Genomic DNA, 21,295 nt, shown 5'->3' with positions numbered 1-21,295 from the left:
GAACATGCCATATTAGTGTCATTCTTGCAATAATACACTTTTTAAAAGAAATTATGGATAATTTTAACCTACCTGTCAGGTATGTTTGTTCATGTAACTCTGTGATGCTTAACAACTCTGCCTTCTGCTGCTGACAGCTTTTTCTTGCCTGATGCCATTTCAGAGCTGCCTCAGAGTTTATCTGGTACTGGACATTTGTTAAAGGGTCTGTGCTCCAGAAATCACTACTAGAAACTATAGGGAGAAATGAAAATGCTCATGAAAACAGAAACAGATAAAATATACCAAAAAAATTGCATAACAAAAGACACAAAATGCCTGAACGCTGACAAATGGTTAGAAAGGAATCCTGAAGCTCTCTAATGTAACAGTAGATCTAGGACAGAAGATATGGAATGAAACAAAGTCACCATTTTCTGTGGTACAACAAATCTGCTGTTTAAGGTAAATAATAAGTGGTTAAAATGTGCTAAAATAATTGATTTATGAATGTGGAGAAAAAGACTAAAAAATTCCAGGATGATGCTAACTAAGGTGTATATCAAGCTGACCATTTTCCTGAGATAAACCCCAATTTTTTTGCTAATTTGGGTCACTATGTAAGGTGGCTGTGGATTTTCTTACTGTGATTGTGGTAATCAGACCCAAGTGCCGAATGCAAAGCTGACTTCATCAGCATCCATCTCACATTTTCCTGCAATTCCTGATTTCTTAAGCATGTGTCTGACATTGCATGACTTTCTCCTCTGCCACATAGCCTGACTGAACTCCTTGAATACCCAGACTTGGCACTTTTAGGTAATGCCATTGAAAGCATTATCCAAAAGCTCTCCACATTAGAAATTGCCCCAGAAGGTACCACACTCTACACTGCTGAAGTCTATCCTGGCTCATCTCAATTGTGTCTCCACAAACAAGCGACAAAAAACCAGTGTGATCTTGATCTGCCAAAAATGGAACCTATGTGAGGTCTAAAACTGAGCTAAACACCACATAAAGAACTAAAGCAGAACACAGCAGAGATTACTAAATGTCTGCCAACAAGGAGAATACAACTGAATTCCTGAAGCATTTATCAGCTTCTTAAGTTGCAAACTGAAAAAAATTGAGAGAAAAATTTATGAATTCTTATCTGAATTCCGAGTGCTTAGAAAACTTCAGTCTGTAAATAGAGGGAAACAGTACAATAAACAAAAGTCAAAACAAAGCGTGATACATGTTAAATATCAAGAGGTAACTTGCCAGTTCCACTTTTTCCTGTATTATATCTGATTATCTATAGGTAATATAAAGTGCTTCTTTTCACATTATCTCTATTTTTAAAAGAAATCAAATATAACCTACTGTAATAATGACATTTCAGTAAAAATGGAAACTTCCATCTGATTATCATTATCCACAAATTGACTTCTGTCCAAAATATTCTATAACTATCAGAATCAAAACTTATTTGCTATCTTAGGCTCTAAAATACCATAAATCCCTGTGCACAAGCCTGTGATAAAATTAATATTGCAAAAATAGTAAAATCCATAATTCAGTAAAGAAAACTAGCTCTGACTTGATAGCAAGAGGTTTCTAAATCTTGTTTAATTTTTACAGAGAAGAGATAAACAAGCCTTGGGCATTCATCCAACCTTCCACCTCATTTCCCCAGTCTCATAATTTATAGCTGACTTCCATATGGTGCTCTCTTGTAGAATTTTGGCCTTTCATAAAAATCAAACTCATTTCTAAATCTTGAAAATTTGCTTATATGATGCTTGAGTTTTAAGAGTTCAAAAGTCTTTGCAGATCAAGATTTTGGAAAAATCTATATGCTATTGTTTAAAGCTCAGTTCCCCAGTGAAACAAAAAGATGAATCACTTTCCTGGAATAATATATTTTAGCATCTAAGCTAAATTAATGTTAAATCACACCTCTCCTCAGTACATAAGTAGAAAATTAATAAAAATCTGAACTCTGTCTCCACACAGATGAATTCAGCATGCATTTACTCTCTGCAGTTTTTGTTTCTGTCCTAATCACCTGCATTTTCATGCATTGCTTAGAGGGTTTTCTGAATCCTTCACTAGATATACAGCTCCTTCATCTGTCAAGAAAAAGGCCTCAGTGGACTATTTCCCACTGGAACAGAGCTATAGGTACACCTTGAGTCACTGTCCTGATGGTCTTACACTGTGCAACTTGTTTTCTTCCCCAACACCTTCTTTGAAGTGCAGCATACAGTTCAAAAATATATGGTGTAACCCATAAAGAAGCAGCATTTCCTAGGCTACTAAGAATTGTTTGCTGTAGCAATACTGCTTAGTTCCTTTCTTTGGGGTTTAAGCTTCTGCTGTTACTGTCTCAGCATCTCTTTCCAAATCACCAAATAAAGGTTCATAATCACAATTATGTCACCTACACTGATAAAATTTGGCCACCTTTATTGATTATAATAACTGTTGCAAGTACAGCCTCATGCTCTCTTCATTTTGGAGAACATTTGAGGTGCTTTTGGTGACTGTGGGAAGTAACTGGGTCAGCCACAGAAATTTCACTGAAGGTCCTGGCCCCAGCATGAGTGCCTGTAATGCTTTGCATCACATATTTTCATGCTGGCACCCTTGGTCCCCTGGACAGTTTAAGAAACTGCCCTTCTCCTGGTGAATAACTTTAACACATATAGACTTAAAGTTTCTATTTTTAAAGGTGTTGATGAAGTTTATTAACTTATCACACTTTCATATCTCACTCATTTCTCTTTTGTAGGGATGACTAAAACTTCTGCTACCATGGCCTGTCTCTCACTAAAATATAGGACCCAAACTTGAGCATTTTATAGCCAGTACTAAAAATCAGGAAGGAAACATGCAGGCAGTCAGCATAAAGCAGATTTTTCCAAAAACAATCACTGCCATCTGAATGGATTTCCTTGAATTATGCTGAAGAATTAAACAAAATTTTAATGATGCCTCCTATTTGCTGGACTTAAATAATACTGGGCAGGGAGTATTCTTAAGTCAACTTTGCATGTGATTTATTAATGGGATTGATATTCCCAGAATGTTTTTATTAACTGGAAAATGATACTGGCATAAGAGAAACAAAAATTCCAATTTTTATTTGTCTGAAATACTGAATGCAACATTCATGGAAATCAGGCAAGGACACGAGTATTTTGTCATCAAACCAGTTAAGATCAACCCAAACAGTTGTCTTCACATCTAAGGAAACACCTATTTTTCTCCTTAGCTCTGCTTGCAGTCAGCTGGAGCTTTAGAGCAAAGCACAATAATAAAGAAGAAAGGAGGGAGAAGTACTACCCTTCTCAGCATGACAGAAGAAGCAGCTTGCAGACAGCATGTTTAGTACATATTGTACAGAGGTCCAGAGAAAGTTCATTAAAATTTAAAAGAATTCAAATGCATGCAGGCATAAATTACTCCCATTTACTTAAAGATGAACATTTCTAAATAAAATTCTGAGTATTGATAATGCTGCATTTTAAACACCAATTATATTCAAACCAGGGAATTTAGAATACAAATACTTCTAATTGAGTTAAAAGACAGAATTAAAATACAGTACACAGATTTGAGAAACACTGGGATGTACTAAAGAGTTCATGAAAGCTTCTTCATGTCTAAAAGGCATTCTCCAAAGTCATTTTAATTTTCAATTAAACTGTATTCTAGCTTTCAGTTCCACTTCACAGATTTCTACTTTTTGACCTTTTATATATATTACTTGTCCTAATGTAACATCTTTACATCTAATTGACTTTCTATTGAAGTAAATGGTGTATGTGGAGATTCCAGACTATGATTAACATGCTTTCACAAAAAATAATTGGACAATGTTTTTTATGCTGAGTCCTATATTTGGACATTTATGTAGCTCTTAAAAGGAAAGCAGGTTAAACAGAGACAGAAACAGAACCATTTCAAACTCTAAAGCACAAGTTATAGACATATTTCCAGGCAGCTGAATAACAGCACAGCAGAACCATGAATGTAAAAAGCTTACATTTCGTTGGGCAAAATCCATACTTCTTGTCAACATCATAGTCCGAGGTGGTTCCACACCAGAACCAGCCATCTGATCTGCCAGAATCTGTGCAGTCAGCATACCATTTACCACCAAACTTAAAAGGAAATACACAAGGGGCTCCATTGTCATTTCCTTTCACTGTGTAAGTATCTAAGGAGACACAAGAGTTAAAAAATGTATAAAATCATTAAGCATGGGACATATAAGAGTCCATCTTTATGATCTTATTACAAATTATTATAGCAAGGAAAGCTTGTATATAACTATACTAGAAATGGAACATTGATCATTTTACTCTAGGTCTAAGCTGATACCCACATTTACAGTGAGGCAAATTTTTGTTGCTAAGGGAGACAATAGACCACAACTGACTGAGCCAAGACAAGTAAATTCCCATGCTAAATTTCCCATGTATAACAATCAAAAATATGAAATTCACACACTTATGCAATTTCTTAAAACAAAAGACAGTTGGGTGTTCTGTCAATAACCCAGTCAACTGCTGATCATTTTGGACATGGAAGAGCATGTACAAGTAAACTTGGAAGATATATACCATGGAGTGACTCCAATATATTATGCCCAAATAAATTTTATGTTTTCATCTAAAGACACTTCTTGTTTTATCAGAAACCTGACTCAATGAAACTTAAAAAAGCAACTAAAGCAGCTTTCTGTGTGTGCACATGAAATGTACATTCACTGATGGAAGGACATACAGGGGAGCTGTACCTGACAAGGATTTTTGGAGAGGTGACATACCAGGGTCACTGTCTCACAGAGCTGCTAGAAAACAGGGGAGGAAGAAGTAGCAGGACATTATTACATCTTCCCCCTGCCTTCTTTTACATAATTTGCTTTGCTAGGGTTCTTCTATTCTGGCTTCTGGCCAATGATTACTACTGTAATCAGCCATGGTGTAAACCACAGAAACTGCATCCATACCTCCCTCTGTGACCATTTCTGTTTATCAAAGAACACTAAATGGGAAATCAAATCTAGTATTTCCAGATACTTATCATGAATATATGTAGAGATATATTATACATAACTTTTTTCAAATTTAACTATTTAAAATATCTTATTTCTTTGTCTAACATTTTAGCACCAACTCTGAGACTCTTTTCAAACCCCTAGGAAGACATCTGCAATACATTGGAAATTAATATATCAACAGTTAACGAATATCTTACTGCCAGTTAATATTTTCACCCCAAGGAAAAAAAAATAGGACCAACAAACTAAACACTTACACTACGTCTTTCTGCACACATGTAGCAAATAGTAAAAGCTGTCATCAGCTGCTCTGTAATAGTTATACACATGTTTTGAATAACCACAGAAATATTTATTCTCTCCAAATGAATTGCTACCATGCATGATTAATCATCTATCAGCACTTTGACAAGTTTGACAAAAACCAAAATGAACTACTCAAAAGACAAAAAGCGCTCTTACTCAAGGATTGTTGATTTCACCTGAATTCATACTCACTGATCTTTAATAAGATTAAGGAAATCCTTCTATACATATAAAATATTTTAATTATCTACACATAAAAATGAGTTTGAAATGCAGAAATTAATTTACAGAACTTTACCTTCATAGCCTCGGGAACACAGATCGTCTGTGGTTCCGTAGACTTTCCACCTACTCCATGAACCAGATCCCTTGTACAGCATAATATTCCTTTCCTGTTTGTTTCCATAGTTGAAAAACAAATCTTCCCCTTGGATTGCAAAGAGAGTCTCATTTCTGCATTCCCATCGCTGAAGTTCGCTAGCCTTGTCACAAGGATACAGAGTGATCGGAACCCAGTCTTTCTTCGAAGGCACTCCCAAGCACAATTTGAATGCTATGCTCATAAGCTGGTGACCTGAGACCCACCTGAATTTTTGTGACTCATTTTCTTGAACACAAGGAGCAGTAGTCACTGAATTAGAACTTTGAGCCAGTACACAGCGCTTGTGATCTTCATTATATATTAAGAAGATGCTAGTATCTGTAAGAAAAAGAACACTGGAATGATTTGGGTTGAAGTAACCTTAGCTACTATCTAAATGAAGTATGAATCTGGACACTCCTCCTGGTGTGAAAATCTCATCATATGCTCAGCAAAAGAAGGTGTGAACTACACCTGTTAAAGTGGCTGTATGATGCAAGCAGTTCAGATGTGAGGACATTTCAACTATTTTGTGTCAGTGAAAGCATCAACACACACAGCAGAGGTATAGACCTAGTGTCTGTCTCCTGTAGGTTTAAAGCATGGGTTAAACTGAAGAGAGAAAACAACACTCATGGTGCTAATCCAAGCTGCAGCCATGGGAATTACTGAAATGAGGAAACACGGACACTGTAGAGAGCAGATCCTGACACTGAACCCTCCAGCAGCGCTGGCTCCCAGGCGTGGGGAGATGACAACAGTCATTAAGTCCTTCAGGCTCCATTTCCTCACAGTGGGGGGCTCTATTCTCAAAAGCCATGCTGAAATCTCTAAAGTATTAATGAGGAGAAGGATATGTTTTTAAGCTTTATACTCAAGCTTCTTGTAGAACATATTTATTTTTCACTTCAGTCTTCAGTGACTTCTTTCTTGCATCTCTCCATTATGAATGAAATACCAACAGCCGTGGGATTTGCCATCACCAGTTATGCCTCTTCATGACTTACAAAAATATACAAAGCTCTTCATAGCTTCCCAGGTTATTTCTCCCTCTTAGTAAACAGTGCTTCACAGCATGCATTTTCATGAGTTCAAGGCTGATTTCAGAATTGTAGCCACTTGAAAAGTTTTTAGCATCTTTTGCACTTAGATGTGCTATGGAGTGTAACATTTCTGAGCTGATCTTCCTGAAAGACTGAAAATTTCTCCTCTCTGATCCACCTGAGATACATTTTAACACAGTAACTTAATCACGCTCTTTTGCATAAGGCAGCAGGATGCACAACATTTTAAAGCTGTATTTTAGCTCAACTATGAGCTAGGAAAGAGAAATATTAATGTGACTCTGGGGATTGAAGCTAATTAAAATACTACTTATTTTAATGTATGATTACCAAACTAAACAAATTCTATAATGGAGAAATAGTAAAGGGGAAAACAGGTTAACCACAGAAAGTCTTCCCTTCTTTGCTGAGGCTTTAATGTGGAAATGATCATATTTTTCTGCAGAAGAACAATCTGGGAACAAATAAACTCTCTCAGAGAAAGAGCTGACCTAGACCTATCTCATCTATAGTTCAGCTTCCTTCTCTTGTTGTTTGGCTTCCACTTTACTGGGAAGTAATGTAAAACTGATGAGCACTGGAGGCAGAAATTGTCATCTTTCGCCAATCTGTTTTACTCACAGACAATACAAGGAAATGTATAATTATCACTGCTGGTGACAACTTCTTTTTATTCTGCTTTTCTACTAGAATTTAGCACGATGTTATTATGAACTGATATATGCAGTGCTTGCAACTCTCCTGTTCCTGAAATCGTGTTAAAAGTTTCTGGATAAAAGAGATGTCAATTTCACATGTGTAGAACACTACCTGACTTTTCAAACTGCTAAAATTGTATCTGTGGCCTAAAATAACAGTCCTTATTTTCTGGTTCTTCTGGTGTTAAAGAGAAGATGCTGCACACGTGAAAAAAGGATCCCTAAGTCAAAAGGCTGGATTTCTGCATCCATGCATGAGAGTGTGCAGAATTTTGGCTTCAGAAATGAAGTTATAAAGCTGAACAAAGTGGTGTGGTCAGTGGGGATGGAGAGGGAGACAAAACTTAGGCTCTCTGCTATTCTGATGGTGCTTTTACAAAGCATCAGAAGCGTGTAAACCCAACACACCTGCTTATACGAGGGCATATTCCAAATGCAGGGAGTAGTACATATGTAAGCAGCTAAAAGGCCAGCACAGCCAAGGAGGCAACAAAAATAAGTTGACACCAACGCAGGAGAATAGAACAAGATTCTATAAGTAGGATGCTGGAGCAATTGTGGCTGAGGTTGTAATTGCAGGATTTCCTTTCCCTCAGTGTTGCTCCTCTCTAGCCCATGGCCATGGAGCAGACTTAGTGCTGCACTGCTCAAGTTTACACCTTTAGTTCTCTTTATTCTGCTGTCTTGGTCACCAAAGGGGATTCCCATGTAATAGTGTCTGTGTGAATAATTAGATAATCTAGAAGAAACAAGCCAGGTATTTGTGCAGTACTTCCTTTGCCCTGCCAAATCCTCTCTGTAAACACTTGATACCACTCTTGCCAACATGATGAGCTGTGTCTGTAAAATGGGCTGAGCAGAATCACACATATCTCTGTTAGCTGTGCTCCACTGTTCTGTAGCAACATTTGTTACAGAGCTCCATAACAAGTGCTGTTCTTCACTACAGATGAACCGTGGGTGGAACACTGTTAAGGTCCACCACAGCGTGCTCATGAGTACCCCAGTGTTAGTACTTTGAATTAAACCTATTTCTAACAGTAATTCATATTTTGAAACTTACTCCTGGAGGGAAGGTCTTTAAGATGCATAAGAACGTGCCAGGCTTAGGAAACAACTTCACCATTACCAATGCACAACCAGCCATTCAGGGAGATCTAGCATCTTTTCCCTCAAATGTCCCAAGTAGATCCCAAAAAAATTCTTCCAACAGGCTTTCATTTTTCTTTACCCACCACACTGTGACTATTTGCTTATCTATCTCTGGCCCCAAGTTGTATCTTAAGAATTGTGCCAAGTACTGCAGAATCTCACCTGACAGTATCATTTCCATGGTAGAGATTTCCAGTATGCCAAGCTGGCTTCACACTCTGCAGCATTTGCAAACCATCACAGATTTTGTGAGTATGAATAAAAAAGTAATTTGTGAAGCCAGTGAAGTGCTACAGAGAGCATCAGAAGAGCACATCAAAAGCAAAAGAGGAGGGAGCAAAGAGGCAGCAAACAGGTAGGACGGACGACTGTCTTCTCTACACAGACTCTTGCTTACCAGATGGCCTAAACTGATTGCTGCCAATTACACAAAGGCAGAAAGGTTACAAGGCAGTGTTAGGAAGATTTGCATCGCTAGATCTCCATCTAGAGAGGAGAGCATGCTGAGAGGTTTTCAGGAAGGGCAGGTGCAAAACTTTCACTGAAAAATAACTGTGACCTGGCAATCATGGTAAATCTCAAAGTAAGTGGGAACAAACTCCATGTATCACCAAGCAACATCATTTTCCCATTTTGACACCTCTCTCCATATCAGCGCCTCAGCTACCTTAAATGTAGCTTTGTACCCCACAAAAGCCATCTGCCAAAAGAGGCGCCCATCCAAGAGGACTGGAGGACAGGCACAGCCCCAGTAGAAGGCATTTCTGCAAACCTCTGCGGTGAACAGGTCTGTGAGGGAAATCTGGGTGATGATATAAAATCAATCGGGGACCGATCGGAGCGGTGGGGGAAACTGAGGCAGCGCCGGTGACTGCCCTGTTCGGCGTCCACAGTGCCGTGGGCACTCAAAAGGCCGCCCTGACAGGCAGCTTTGCCCACGGGGCACCTGTGGGTGCGGGTGAGGAAGGGGTCCCGAGGGGAGGCCGCCTCCATCAGCCGCCCGCCCGCCGCCGTGGGGGCTGAAAAGCTCTTGGGCATCACCTGCGCCAGCGCGCCTTCCCCCGCAGCCCCCGGGCAGCTTCGGCTCTGTGTCCGCCGTGACCCCTCGTTTTTTGGCTCTCCTGACCCCCAGCCCCCGCGGGCACTTACCCAGCAGCGGAAGGGCCCGGGGCAGGAGTCCGAGGAGAAGCAGGAGCAGGGAGCGAGCCATGGCCGCGGCTCCGCCCGTGGCGTCCCGCCGGGCAGCTCCGCCGCGCTCTGAAGGGCCGCTGGATCAGGGGAAAACCCTGCGCTCCAAATGATAAGGAAATATCCTGTCACATGGGGCGTTTTGAAATAACAGGAATTCGCTGTTCAAACTTTGCTTTCCTAAGCTGATTTTTTTCCCTTAGCGGAGGAAAGAGCCTCCTTCCAGGCATGTGCAGGTGATAAAGCGGTGATAGCCGAGAGGAGCGCTGCTTTTTTTGTTGTTGCCGTCGTGTGCGGTGTTTGGTTTTTTCTTGTATCCCCTTTGCGACTCTGACAGCGTTGCATCTGGGTCAGTGGTTTGTCTTCCAAGAAAATTAGCCAACCCTGCTCCGAGGGAGGAGAAAATCCCTCTCCTTTTCTTCTGGGGTAAGGAAAGAAGGATAAGGGGTAAGAAACCCAAGTCTCAAAGAAAACTCCTGCTGGAACGCCCGGGTTGCTCCCCAGAGCGAGGACTGCAGAAGGAGCAGAGACCTCCTTTTGGGAGCCCGGGATCTGGGCTGCCCGTCCCCATCACTCCTCCCCCGGGTACCAGCAGGTCGCTCCGCTCAGGGCTGCTGAGGAGGAGCCGAAGGGCACGAGGGGGCTAAAGAGCCCTAAGAGACATTGTCTGAAGTCAAATAAATGAACTTCAGCCGATTTGTTTGTTTATTTACTCTACTGACAGCGATGGCTCTATCTGCTGTTAACAGGACTCAAATCTTGCTCGTGAACCAGTGCGGGAAAGACAAAACCTTGCCTGCTAGCTGAGCTTCACAAGCTGAAGCACCTGCCTGGAATTAAATGATATTTCTGAAAAGGTGCCTTTAGAGCACAGTCTGCCTTGATGTTCTTACAGCTTCTTGCTGTCCTGGATACAGGGCAGCATGTTATTTCCTCGAGATCTCTATCAATATACAGTCTGAAGAGTCCCAAATGGATTGAAAACATCAGTCTTATTGTTGTTTCACATTGAGAGGCCTTTATAACATATGGGACTTACTGGGTATTTTGATGAGGCATAGATGAGGCTCAGGGAGCACCTTACTGCTCTCTACAACTCCCTGGAAGGAGGGCTTAGTCAGGTGGGGGTTGGTCTCTTCTCCCAGGTAACGAGGACAGGACATGAGGAAGTGGCATGAAGTTGCACCAGGGGAGGTTTAAACTGGATATTAGGAAAAATTTCTTTCCTGAAAGAGTGGTCAAGCACTGCAACAGGCTGCCCAGGGAAATGGTGGAATAACCATCCCTGGAAGTGCTTAAAAATGTGGAGATGTGGTGCTTAGAGGCATGATTGTTGGTTGGCTTGGAAGTGCTGGATTAATGGTTGCACTCAATGATCTTAGAGGTCTTTTCCAGCCTTAAAAATTCTATGATTCTATGAAGCTATAAGGCATTAAACCTACCACATGTATAAAGCCTGTTGTGCAGCAGGTTGTACCCCTGTGCTGTCATGCACTTGGAAATCTCTGATAAGGATTAAAAAATTGTCAAAATCCTTCATGATGGAAGTTCTGGGTGGGAAAGTCCAGCACATCCAGGGAAACATCGATATGAGATTACTGTGGAAAGAGGCAGAGCAGAGTAAAAAGGTGTTTTGACACTATTGTAAGATTGAACAATAAATGAAGAAGAAACAACAGAGATGAAAAACAAGGTCATTTGAAGTCAGTGAAACTCCTGTTAACATTGGAAAGGATTCCAGCCAGGCACTTCAGCTGTGCTGGGTCCTCCTGGGGGCTATGTGAGGGGAGTAAAGAGGAAGTGGTTCATAATTTGTCTCAACATCTGTAGAACCACAAAAAGGTCAGGAACAGCCTGGCCGAGGGACAGGAGGTGGGAAGTATTTCAGCCATAATCAGCAATGTTCTGTATTGTTGTGTTGATGAATTGTCATGTGGGAAACTTAATCTCTTGCTGTAGTGTATGGGAGATATTTATTTTTCCCAAATTATTTGCAAAACTCAAAAGCCCAGGAAAAAATCTAGTGCTAAAAGGAACAAGTCAGATGCTGCTGTCCTAATAGAGCACTGCTATTTCTAAGATTACCACTGAAAGTTTGGGTATTTGTGCTATTCTTTTGGCTCAAGATAAACAGAGAAGGGAGATGCTGTGTGAAGTTGAGTCTTAATATAAAATAATAAAACTGCCACCAAAGTCTTTTCATGGTTATGTAAAGACTGAGCATGTGATGATTATGTGCAGGAAAGGCTGCATGTAACTTAAATGAATATATGTGTTGCACAAACAGGCAGGAAAAGGGAAATAAGAAAACTAAGAGTGATATCTCTTTGGCTGTCAGTGGCTGTATGAGGAATGAGCTATACTCTGAAGTGACAGAAGAAACTGTTTTAGGCTATTCTTGGAGTTCTCAAAACTGAACAGAACAAGATGCTGGGCAACCAGATCCAAGTCAGCCCTTTTTACAGAGGAGGTCATGCTAGATGGTCATGCTAGGTCTCTTCCAATCAAAATGAGACTTCAGAACTACTTCCAAGAGAAGTATTCCAGCCTCCCTTCCTGATCTGAAAACTGCCTTTTTCTCATTTTCCCTTACACTCACTGGATATACTGGAGATATTAACAGCTCAAAGCCATTTTGACACAGTCATATGCAATACACACATGTATGTCTATGTGTGTATACATATGTCTTCACATTCCCCCTGTCTAGAGCAGCACAGGTCTTGATGAGCTTATTCACGTAGCCTCTGCGTCTCCTCTCCAGCACACTCATCAGTAATTATATCTGGATCACTCTTTCATCATGAAACATATATTCTGATCATACAGTCAAAGGGAAAGATTTTCTCTCTTCTGAGACAAAATAATTCAGCAAAGTCTCAGGCTGTAATGATTTGCAAGCAAAAAGTTACCAAAAGCTCAATCTGCTAAATAACTAATGACAGGGTACATGTCCTAGATAGACATATGTTTTCATCTTTCCCGTGGGTAGGAAGCCAGCTGACATTTACACAGAACAGAAAGGCTTGAATTCCTCTGAGACAGGTCAGACCCCCTTTTCGGGTGGCACATCCAGTTTTTGCAACTGGTCATTCTTCCTGACAAAATACACTGAAATCCTGAAGCCACAGTGGCCCTTGACTTTTATAGCAGACTGGAAAATGGAAAGTTCAGTCCTAAATGAAATGATAATCAGACTTGAAACATAATGCCTGTATTGTATATGTGGGAGAAAAACAAGTGGATTACTATCCATGCTTTTACATTTGCATCCAAGATGTCTTTTGATATTTCCTGTGGGAACCTGTATCTCTCAGATAGTATTAAATGGTTATCTACACATTATTAATATTTGCATAATGTTTTTTGCTGCAGTGGGTTACCTGCAATGGAAGCCTAAAACCATTTTTGTATATCATTAGTCATCCCAGAGTATTTAAATAATGTTCTCACACTACTGAATGATTTGGGAGAGAGAGCTTTCTAGAAGATTGTACTCTTATAAGAAGACAATTGAAATTAGACACTGTACTGGTTTTGATTTGGATGGAGTTAATTTTCTTTGCACCAGCTCAGATGGTGATATGTTTTTGGGTTTCTGGCCAAAACAGCGCTGTTTTGCTGAACAGTTTTGCACAGCCTGAAGGCCTTTCCTGCTTCTCACGCTACCCCATCAGTGAGCAGGCTAGGGTGGGCAAGAAGCTGGGAGGAGACACAGCCAGGACAGTTGATCCTAAAGGACCAAATTGATATCCCACACTCCGTGATGTCACGCTCCACCATAAAAGCTGGGGCAATGAGAAGGAAGGGGGCACATTCAGAGTTACGGTGTATGTCTTCTCAAGGCCCTGATTTCCTTGGGAAGTAGCTGAACACCTGTCTGCTGCTGGAATGTAGTGGAAAAATTCCTTTTTTTTTGTTTTGTTCATGCAGCCTTTTTCTTTCCCTATTAAAATGTCTTCATCTCAACCTACGAGTTTTCTGACTTTCACCCTTCTGTTCTCTCCCCCATCCTGCTGCAGGAGAGTGAGCAAGCAGCTGTGTGGGGTTGGGCTGCCAGCTGGGGCAGAACTACAACAGACATAGACTAAAACATTATTTATAAAGATAGTTTCAAGAACTTTTGCTATTCTGTACATTCTAATTAGTAATTAGGAGTGAGAGAATTTTTTTTTCATTTAAACCAGAAACTTTGAGGATAAAAAGGAGTTAAAAGCTAAGAGGAAAATCATAGAAAAATGGACAGAAATCTTGAATTTTCTCAAAGAATTTTCAATGACAGTCAAACTAAATGTATCTGTCAAGATGAGGCAAAGTTGTTTAGTTCATACAGTGTTGTGTATGAACTAAAAGAGCCAGGACACAAACCTGTGAATGCTGGGTGTGGATCAACAGCCACTGCAGTTTATTTAAAGTGTAGCTGAAGCTGAATCAGACACATTTCCTCCATACAGGAGCTAGTAGAAGGAAGGTTTAGGAACGCTTTCAGCACTTTTTCATCTCACTTCTTGCTTTGCAAGGCTTAAGCTCATCTTGTTGACTTCTGCAAGCACACAACACAGCTGATAGGAACAGTGAACAAAACAACACATAAGTAGGATCCAGTCCAGCACGGGTTTTAAAATACCATTACCTAAACAACAAATTGTGACCACTGGTGAGAAAAACAAAAATAATGCAGCAATACACTGCCAAGAAATTAAACTCATTGCTCTGTAATCACTTTAAATTCCACCAAAAGAAGAACCAAAAAAAAAAAAAAGAAAATACACAAATGTATTCAGCTCCTACATGTCCTAAAACTGCAGTACAGTCATCCTAACCTCCCTTTGCTGTCAGTGGATGGAGCAAAGGAGGAGCAATAAGTAGAGGACCAATTTAAATTAAATGTCATACTCTTATTCTTGGTCTTGCCTGAGCCTGCATTCCTGGACAGGATACATATATCATTGTGCTAAGTAGTATGAAAGAATAAATATTAAAACAGAATGACTTTTTTTTTTTTTTCTCAAGAGAACACCTCAAACCTTTATTGCAAAACCCTACATGTCATCCCTTTTTAAAAACCATTTTTTAATTACATGAAATCCATACTACAAATCCCCTGTAGCCAGAAGGCAGAAAGGGAATTGTATTGTAGAAGCATTTGTTGATCTTCAGTCTCTTCCACTTTCTTTCTCATTCTGCAGTAATAAATCACTCTAACTAAACACTGTGGGATGTTTTCTCTAATTACAGTGCTCTACATGTTAAAGAGCTGTACGTACCCAGAGGAGTGGAACCCATGGCTGTTATCTACACAAGAGACAAATACTGGACTGCCATGTCTTTTTTATCTAGGTACAATAAACCTTTTGATAAGACTACTTCTCTAAACAAAATGAATACATATCTTTAATCCTGCTCATAACTTTATGAGTACATCAGTTGTTCTATATTCTATTCCAAGCATAATAATCACAGAGAATCATCAAGTTTGGAAGAGATCCTCAAGATCATCAAGTTCAACCATCAAAGTAACACCACTATAATCTCCCCTAAACCAAATCCCCAAATCCAGACATCTCTTTAATTCTTTTTTCATTCATTTTATACCAATGCCTAGCAACTCTTCCAGTGAATAAAATAAAATTCTAATATCTAAAATTTGGAACTCAGTAGAAGTAGAGCAGGGCACACTTGAAATTAAAATAATTCCATAACCTACTTACAACAGTTACTGCCTTGGAGCTGTATGTTCATTTCCAGCTATTTACTGTGGTTGAAAAGAGATGCAGAAGCGTTGCAGTAAACATATGAAACAGTGTTTAATAAAGGATGAAGAGAAATAGTTATTTTTAGAAATGAATGGCAAAAGATGATACATTATAGGAAAAAGTATCAGATGATAGGAAAAGATACAGCTAATTTGTATTTTCTATTTGCCATATCACAATGTATGTGCCAAATAAAATCTAGTTTAATTCTGAAAATACAGTCTTCATATCCGTTGTCATTATCAATTCAAAATATGGCCACGACATGAACACAGAGGTCCTTCAAGAACTATCACCCTTTAGGAGAGAAATAAAGCAGTAGGAGAAAGCATTTAAGAGGAAAGTTCCAAGAAAGAGGTTAAGGGATCAACAGGCAGAGAGTCTGGATTGGCTTTCTTTGCAGAGAAGAGGGTTACTTAGGGGTTTGTTTGCTTGGGCTTTTTAACTTCAAATAATCAAATTTTGGATGAAGTTATAGGCTGCACTCCTTAACCATGGATTTGATCTTGTCTCACTAGAATAGGAATACTAAGATATCCCTGTAAGTATTAAGAGGATAGCGAGAAATCTTTAGATCATTCTTTTGGCAAATCTTCTGTTGAGCTGTTGTTGAGCAATGTTTTAATACCCTGTGCTATAAATAAAAGTCTACAACCATGATCAGTATGCCAGTAAGTCTATGCCATCCTGGATACTCTTTCAGGATGGTTGCAGTAGCAAAATACCACACACCTGGCATAAGAAAAAGGAAACAGGTTTCAGTGCGATTTCCCAAAGTAAGAAATTAAACAATAACATGAATTTTAGAAAGTATGTATTTTCAAAACACATAATACTATCCCTAATGTCAGTCAGATAACTTTTACAAATTGCTGCTAGCCCCAAATTTATAAACTGTTGCCCATGGTATAGGGATTACCCATATGCAGAATATCACATTTTTTGAATGGTAATATACCTATTTTCATTAAAGACACTGAGTTCCATATATGGTTTAATGCTCAAACCTGTCTGATTCAAGAATTATTTAAGTTTATGCTGTCTGCATTTTATAATTTTTTGCTGATTTTTTTTTTTCAGAAAGTTGGCAAAGACTGAAATATTCTGAAGTATTATGTAAACTAAAGAGTCACTGAGTACACATTATTGATGCTTCAACATAATAGGAGGGCAAATGATATTTCATTTCACAGATCATGTTTATATTTCATTCTAATTTCAACAACTGGATTTTTATTTTGGCAATATCTCCAGCAGAAGAGAATAGAATTTCCATGCCTCAGTGCTGTCTGTGTCAGAACAGACTGAGCACCCTGCTCAGTGGCTTCTCTTTAGAGGAGCTCTCAGCCCCAGCACCACGAGATGGCCCCTGTCCCACCAGCTCACCTTCTGCTTTACTCAGAAACGTGCTGGGTTTGTCTCTCCTGTGACCAAGACTAACAATGATGTTTCCATTTGACATTTTTTAGTCACCAAATGATGTAATTTTGTTTAGTCCAAAATTGTTTATGCATTCAGATGCAGCTCATCAAATTTGTTTGAAGAATGATTGTCATGCTGGCTTCACACTCAGGGGTGACTTCTTAGACCACAGCAGGCTGCGTGAGGTCTGTGCAGGGACAGGAATGCCTCCCTTGGTGCATTTCAAACCTGCAGCACGAGTCCTGCCACTGCAGCATCACCCAGGAACATTTCCAGCCCCCTACAACACCCACAGCAGAGCATATATGGATACCTCCATTCCAGGTATCCAACCTCGTGATCCTATGTTTCACTCATCCTTAAAATGACACAGTTACTACCTCCCTCCACTTACTACAGGAGCATAAGGGATAAAATGTGTATTGAGTATTCAATATAATTCAATCTATGAGCCGAAAAGGAGATGAGATAATCTCAAAACTGTTCTCCCCCAGTCTACTTCCAGTGAGATAAAGGCTATGTAAAAAATGGTAGATTGTAGCCTAAAGAGGTACATGTGAAGGAGGCTGACCTGGAGACAGGGCTAGAGGGAGAGAGCCTGGTACTACCTGGTGTGTGGGAGAAGATCTGGTAGAGGCAGGTGAGGAGGAGCTGTGGTGCTGCTGAGTGCTGCTGTGACAAGGCACATGCTGAAACATGAAGCTGGGACTGGTGTAAAGCATATTTTGGGGCTTAATTCTTCCCTGGATCTCAGGAGCCTGCTGGAGTTGCAATAATGAGCCTTTCCACCTTTTCCTCCATCTGCTCCTCCGTAACTCAACTTCAGGGCAATGTGGCTCCATGAGATAAAGTTTACCACCTCTTCTTGATGTCTCTTGCACAAGGCTTAGTGGGACAAAGAAAAAGAGAAAACAGAAGTTTAAGTTGCTCTCTTCCTCTTATGAAGTTTTGATAACAGAAGGGGTCAGTCTAAGTCTACAGATAATAATTTCTGTGAAATTCAACAGTCTTGCCTTGAATTTTAAGAAGTTTTGCAAGAACTCCAAAGTTAATGTTGCAACATGTTAAATACAGGTACAGCACTAGGCCACCCTGAAAAACCTGCCACCTGAAAAGTGCTGGGTGAACTGGTACTGAAATGACTCAGGCCAGAAGCACCTGAGTAAGGGACTTGGATTCCATTTTTCTGCATGTTCATGGTACATGGCACAGTTACCACGTGCCTGATTTCTGCAGTTTAAGACGTGCTGATGTAGTGTCCTGAGGAGGTTTATCAATACTTGCAGGACCTTGGCCACTCCTAGGTGCAGTCATTACATCATGATAAAACTTTATTGCAAAATAAATTGATTAAGTAAAATCATGAAAGCTTCCCTCAGAAGAGCAGGGAGACAGGAGGTGGAAATCAGTCAATACCCATTGACAGCAGGGCTGAGGAGCCTCATACAACCTCCCCATCTCTCCTAAGAAATAGTCCTGTACCTCCTCCCTGACCAGACACCAGAAGAGCTTCATCTCCTGTTTTCATACAGATATAGGTTGTCAGTTTCTGTTGGTATTTCCCCAGATTAACATTTCTTATGTATGTCAAATTAAAAATGTTAAATAAAAATAAAAAAAGGAAAAACCAAGCCAAAACCTGAAAAAACTAAAACCTCAAAACACAAATAGGAAAGAATGTACTATAAAAGATACCTAGAGGTATCTATAAGAATTAATTATCTATAAGCATAAGAATCCCAAACCAGACAGCGTTTGGCTTTGGTATCTGCCTTTTCTGGTGCCTTGGCTAATAACAAGAGATCAGCCACAACTGTGAAAATATGAAATCTAGATGCTATTTTAATCCTGAATGTGAAGGTTCAAGACTGATTAAATGGCAGTTAAATAAGAAAAAAAATAAAATGGAAATAATTACTCTGATAGGCTAAGAATGGTTTCTTGAAACGGTAGGTGTTTGTCTTTTTTTGAGACTAATTTTGTCAATATCTTTTCTACAATTTTCTATCTTTACTATTTCATAAGAAATATAAGAAATTCATAAGAAACTTTTAAATATTTCCAATTACTCCTGTTATTTAAAGCACCGTGAGAAACCCTAGATAAAACAATCTGATTTTTCACTGACTGGTAGCTAGCTAGGCTATCTGCATTTAAACCCAAGTTAGGTTACCTCCACCAGAAATTAGATATCTGCAGCATTCAGTTCAGTACAAGGGAACCTTGGAGCCTATTTCTGAAGGTACAGCAGCAACTGTGCCATTTGTTATTTCCCCAGTACAGTGTGCAGCTGCTCAGGCAGCCCCACTGTGGCAGTTTGCCAAGCAACCCAGACAGCAACGAGGCAACAGCTTCGTCCTCTCTGTGTTTCATCCTGACACTGTCACCTTATCTAAGCTTTCTGTAGAGTAATGGGTTTAAAATCATGAACAACTCAAAATATCTGTATTTTCTGAGAACAGCTTCCTTCTGCAGTATCAAAACATGACATTTGGTTTTTCTTCCCAAAATAAAAACACTCACTTCAGCTCTGTTCTGCAAGTCGGATTTTAATGGACTATTCTTAGGAGTCCCGGCAGCTCTTCCTGCCTGCTATCTATGACCAAAAGTGAGCTGATCCATCAGTTTTCACAGGAAACCAAATCAGCAAATGTCACACAGGCAATGGAGCAGGATATAGTAAAACATGCTCCACATATACATCCTGTGCTTCCTTTACACTTTTAAAGTTGAGACCAGAGTAGCAAACAGAAAACATAGGTATAGCGGGGAAAGCAAGATAAAGAGCTTCATAAATCTTAAAACCTGATTCTCCCTACAAACCACTCAGTGCAAATGTAAACAACTGAAGGTGAACATTAAGTGCTCAAGATATTGCATGCCATTGGAGTCAGAACACAGTCCAAAAAGGCTTGCCTTAAACATCCTTAAGTTTTGTTTGTTTTTCTCCTGGGTGAGTTGTTTAACTAATGCACCCAAAGCAGAAAACTTCTGTAAATCTCTTGAAACTACAGAACATGCCATAATTCTGATTTCACTCAGAGGCCTGGTTTACTTTTGACGCAGACTTAAAGTACTGCTTGGTTTACAGAAATTGAGGGATTCTATGGATGAATCCTCTATACAAAGCATGTGTGACCTCCTAGAAACAAAGCTTTATTATTAAAGATTCATTTATTTGTACAAAGTCTTTTTCTTTCTTTGTCTCTACTAATTGCATCATTCATCTCCAATTCTCGCTTGCTTTCTTTCAATCTCTCCACCTTTCTCAATTCCTTACGACCTTGCCCCACATGCCATTCTCAACCAAACTGAAGCCACATTTAGCAGTGAAGCACTAAGAATAGGGATTAGAATAATTTCATTATGGCCTCTTGCTTGTCATTGCTATTGCAAAATAGAAAATTACCCCAAAATATTGACTACGACATTCCATATTTTGCCAGAGATACCTTCAACAGCTGCCTCTTCTGTTCATTTCTGCAAGACAAACAAATATTACAAATAAAAAAGACTGAATACTTGTAACAAGCTATGGATAACTTGTCAAGTCTAGTTTAGCTGAGAAATTCAGACAAAGAATTTCTGGGTAATAATGTCAGACTGAATCTGTAGTTAAGATCCACTTAACAGCAAAACATCCCTTACAGTTTTGCAATGGGAGTCACAATCACTGAAAGACTGAAAAATCAGTGAGGGAAAGATTACTATCCATGGCAAAGCATATGCCAAAGGTGACATCTGTATCAATACCTGAATATGCATTCTCCTATCAAAGGCAAAGATCCTTTTTTACCAACTTTCTCAAATGAAATACAATCTCTTTAGTCTTGTGCTACAGACACTGATTTTATCCAGAACTGATTATTAGTCTTAATAGAAATCAATCCAAGACTATTGTACCTCAGGGGCCAAGTCCTTAATTTTCCAGAGGACTTTGTAACTCCAGTGGAAAAAGAAAATAGATAATTTTTTTTTTCATATTCTAGTAAACTCTGTGTAAAAGGCAGGCTTAAATATTCTGTGAATATATAGACAATGCTACAGCTGTCCTGAAGGATCCCAGAGTTTAAGAGGGAATCATGAAAAGGAGACTTTTTTCTGACTTTGTTGATAAGATTTTTAAGCCTACAGGATTTACTGTTGTGGAACATGCAGTAGGATTGCTGATAAAAACTGATCTGGCAGTGATGAGGCAGGAGATTATATTCCTTAATACAGAAGTAGAACATTATAAAAATAAATTGAACATGTAGGAGGTCAATGCAGTTTTTACCTGACTGCTGCCTACCTGTGAAACTGTATTGCAATGTAAT

General features: G+C 39.4%; 2 protein-coding genes across 5 annotated transcripts in view; both read right to left on the bottom strand.

The window, feature by feature from the left end:
• LOC111924161 (macrophage mannose receptor 1-like) overlaps positions 1-17,657 on the bottom strand; it is a 60,756-nt gene extending 43,099 nt beyond the window's left edge. Inside the window, exons 1-5 of one of the 4 annotated variants that reach the window (XM_086859216.1) lie at positions 17,588-17,657; positions 5,924-6,038; positions 5,637-5,820; positions 4,013-4,186; positions 73-234 (exon numbers count right to left, since the gene is read on the bottom strand). In XM_086859216.1, coding sequence (XP_086715342.1) covers positions 73-234; positions 4,013-4,186; positions 5,637-5,718 — 418 coding nt within the window. In that variant the 5' untranslated portion in view covers positions 5,719-5,820; positions 5,924-6,038; positions 17,588-17,657. Of the gene's footprint in view, positions 1-72; positions 235-4,012; positions 4,187-5,636; positions 6,039-9,762; positions 11,263-17,587 lie in introns of those variants that run through there. The other 3 variants (XM_086859211.1, XM_023920248.2, XM_023920246.2) reach the window with 3 other exon arrangements.
• The window catches only part of STAM (signal transducing adaptor molecule), a 44,699-nt gene continuing 37,573 nt past the window's right edge, over positions 14,170-21,295 (bottom strand). The window contains exons 15-17 of the transcript XR_015278559.1: positions 20,389-20,459; positions 17,588-17,864; positions 14,170-14,344 (exon numbers count right to left, since the gene is read on the bottom strand). The gene's annotated coding sequence lies outside the window, so the exon portion shown is untranslated. The remainder of the gene's footprint in view (positions 14,345-17,587; positions 17,865-20,388; positions 20,460-21,295) is intronic.

The sequence above is a fragment of the Cyanistes caeruleus genome, chromosome 1 (assembly GCF_971803275.1).
Source record: "Cyanistes caeruleus chromosome 1, bCyaCae1.hap1.1, whole genome shotgun sequence".
NCBI classification, from domain to species: domain Eukaryota; kingdom Metazoa; phylum Chordata; class Aves; order Passeriformes; family Paridae; genus Cyanistes; species Cyanistes caeruleus.
The sequence above is the reverse complement of the archived record's forward strand: the minus strand, read 5'-3'. Positions and strand labels throughout refer to the sequence as shown.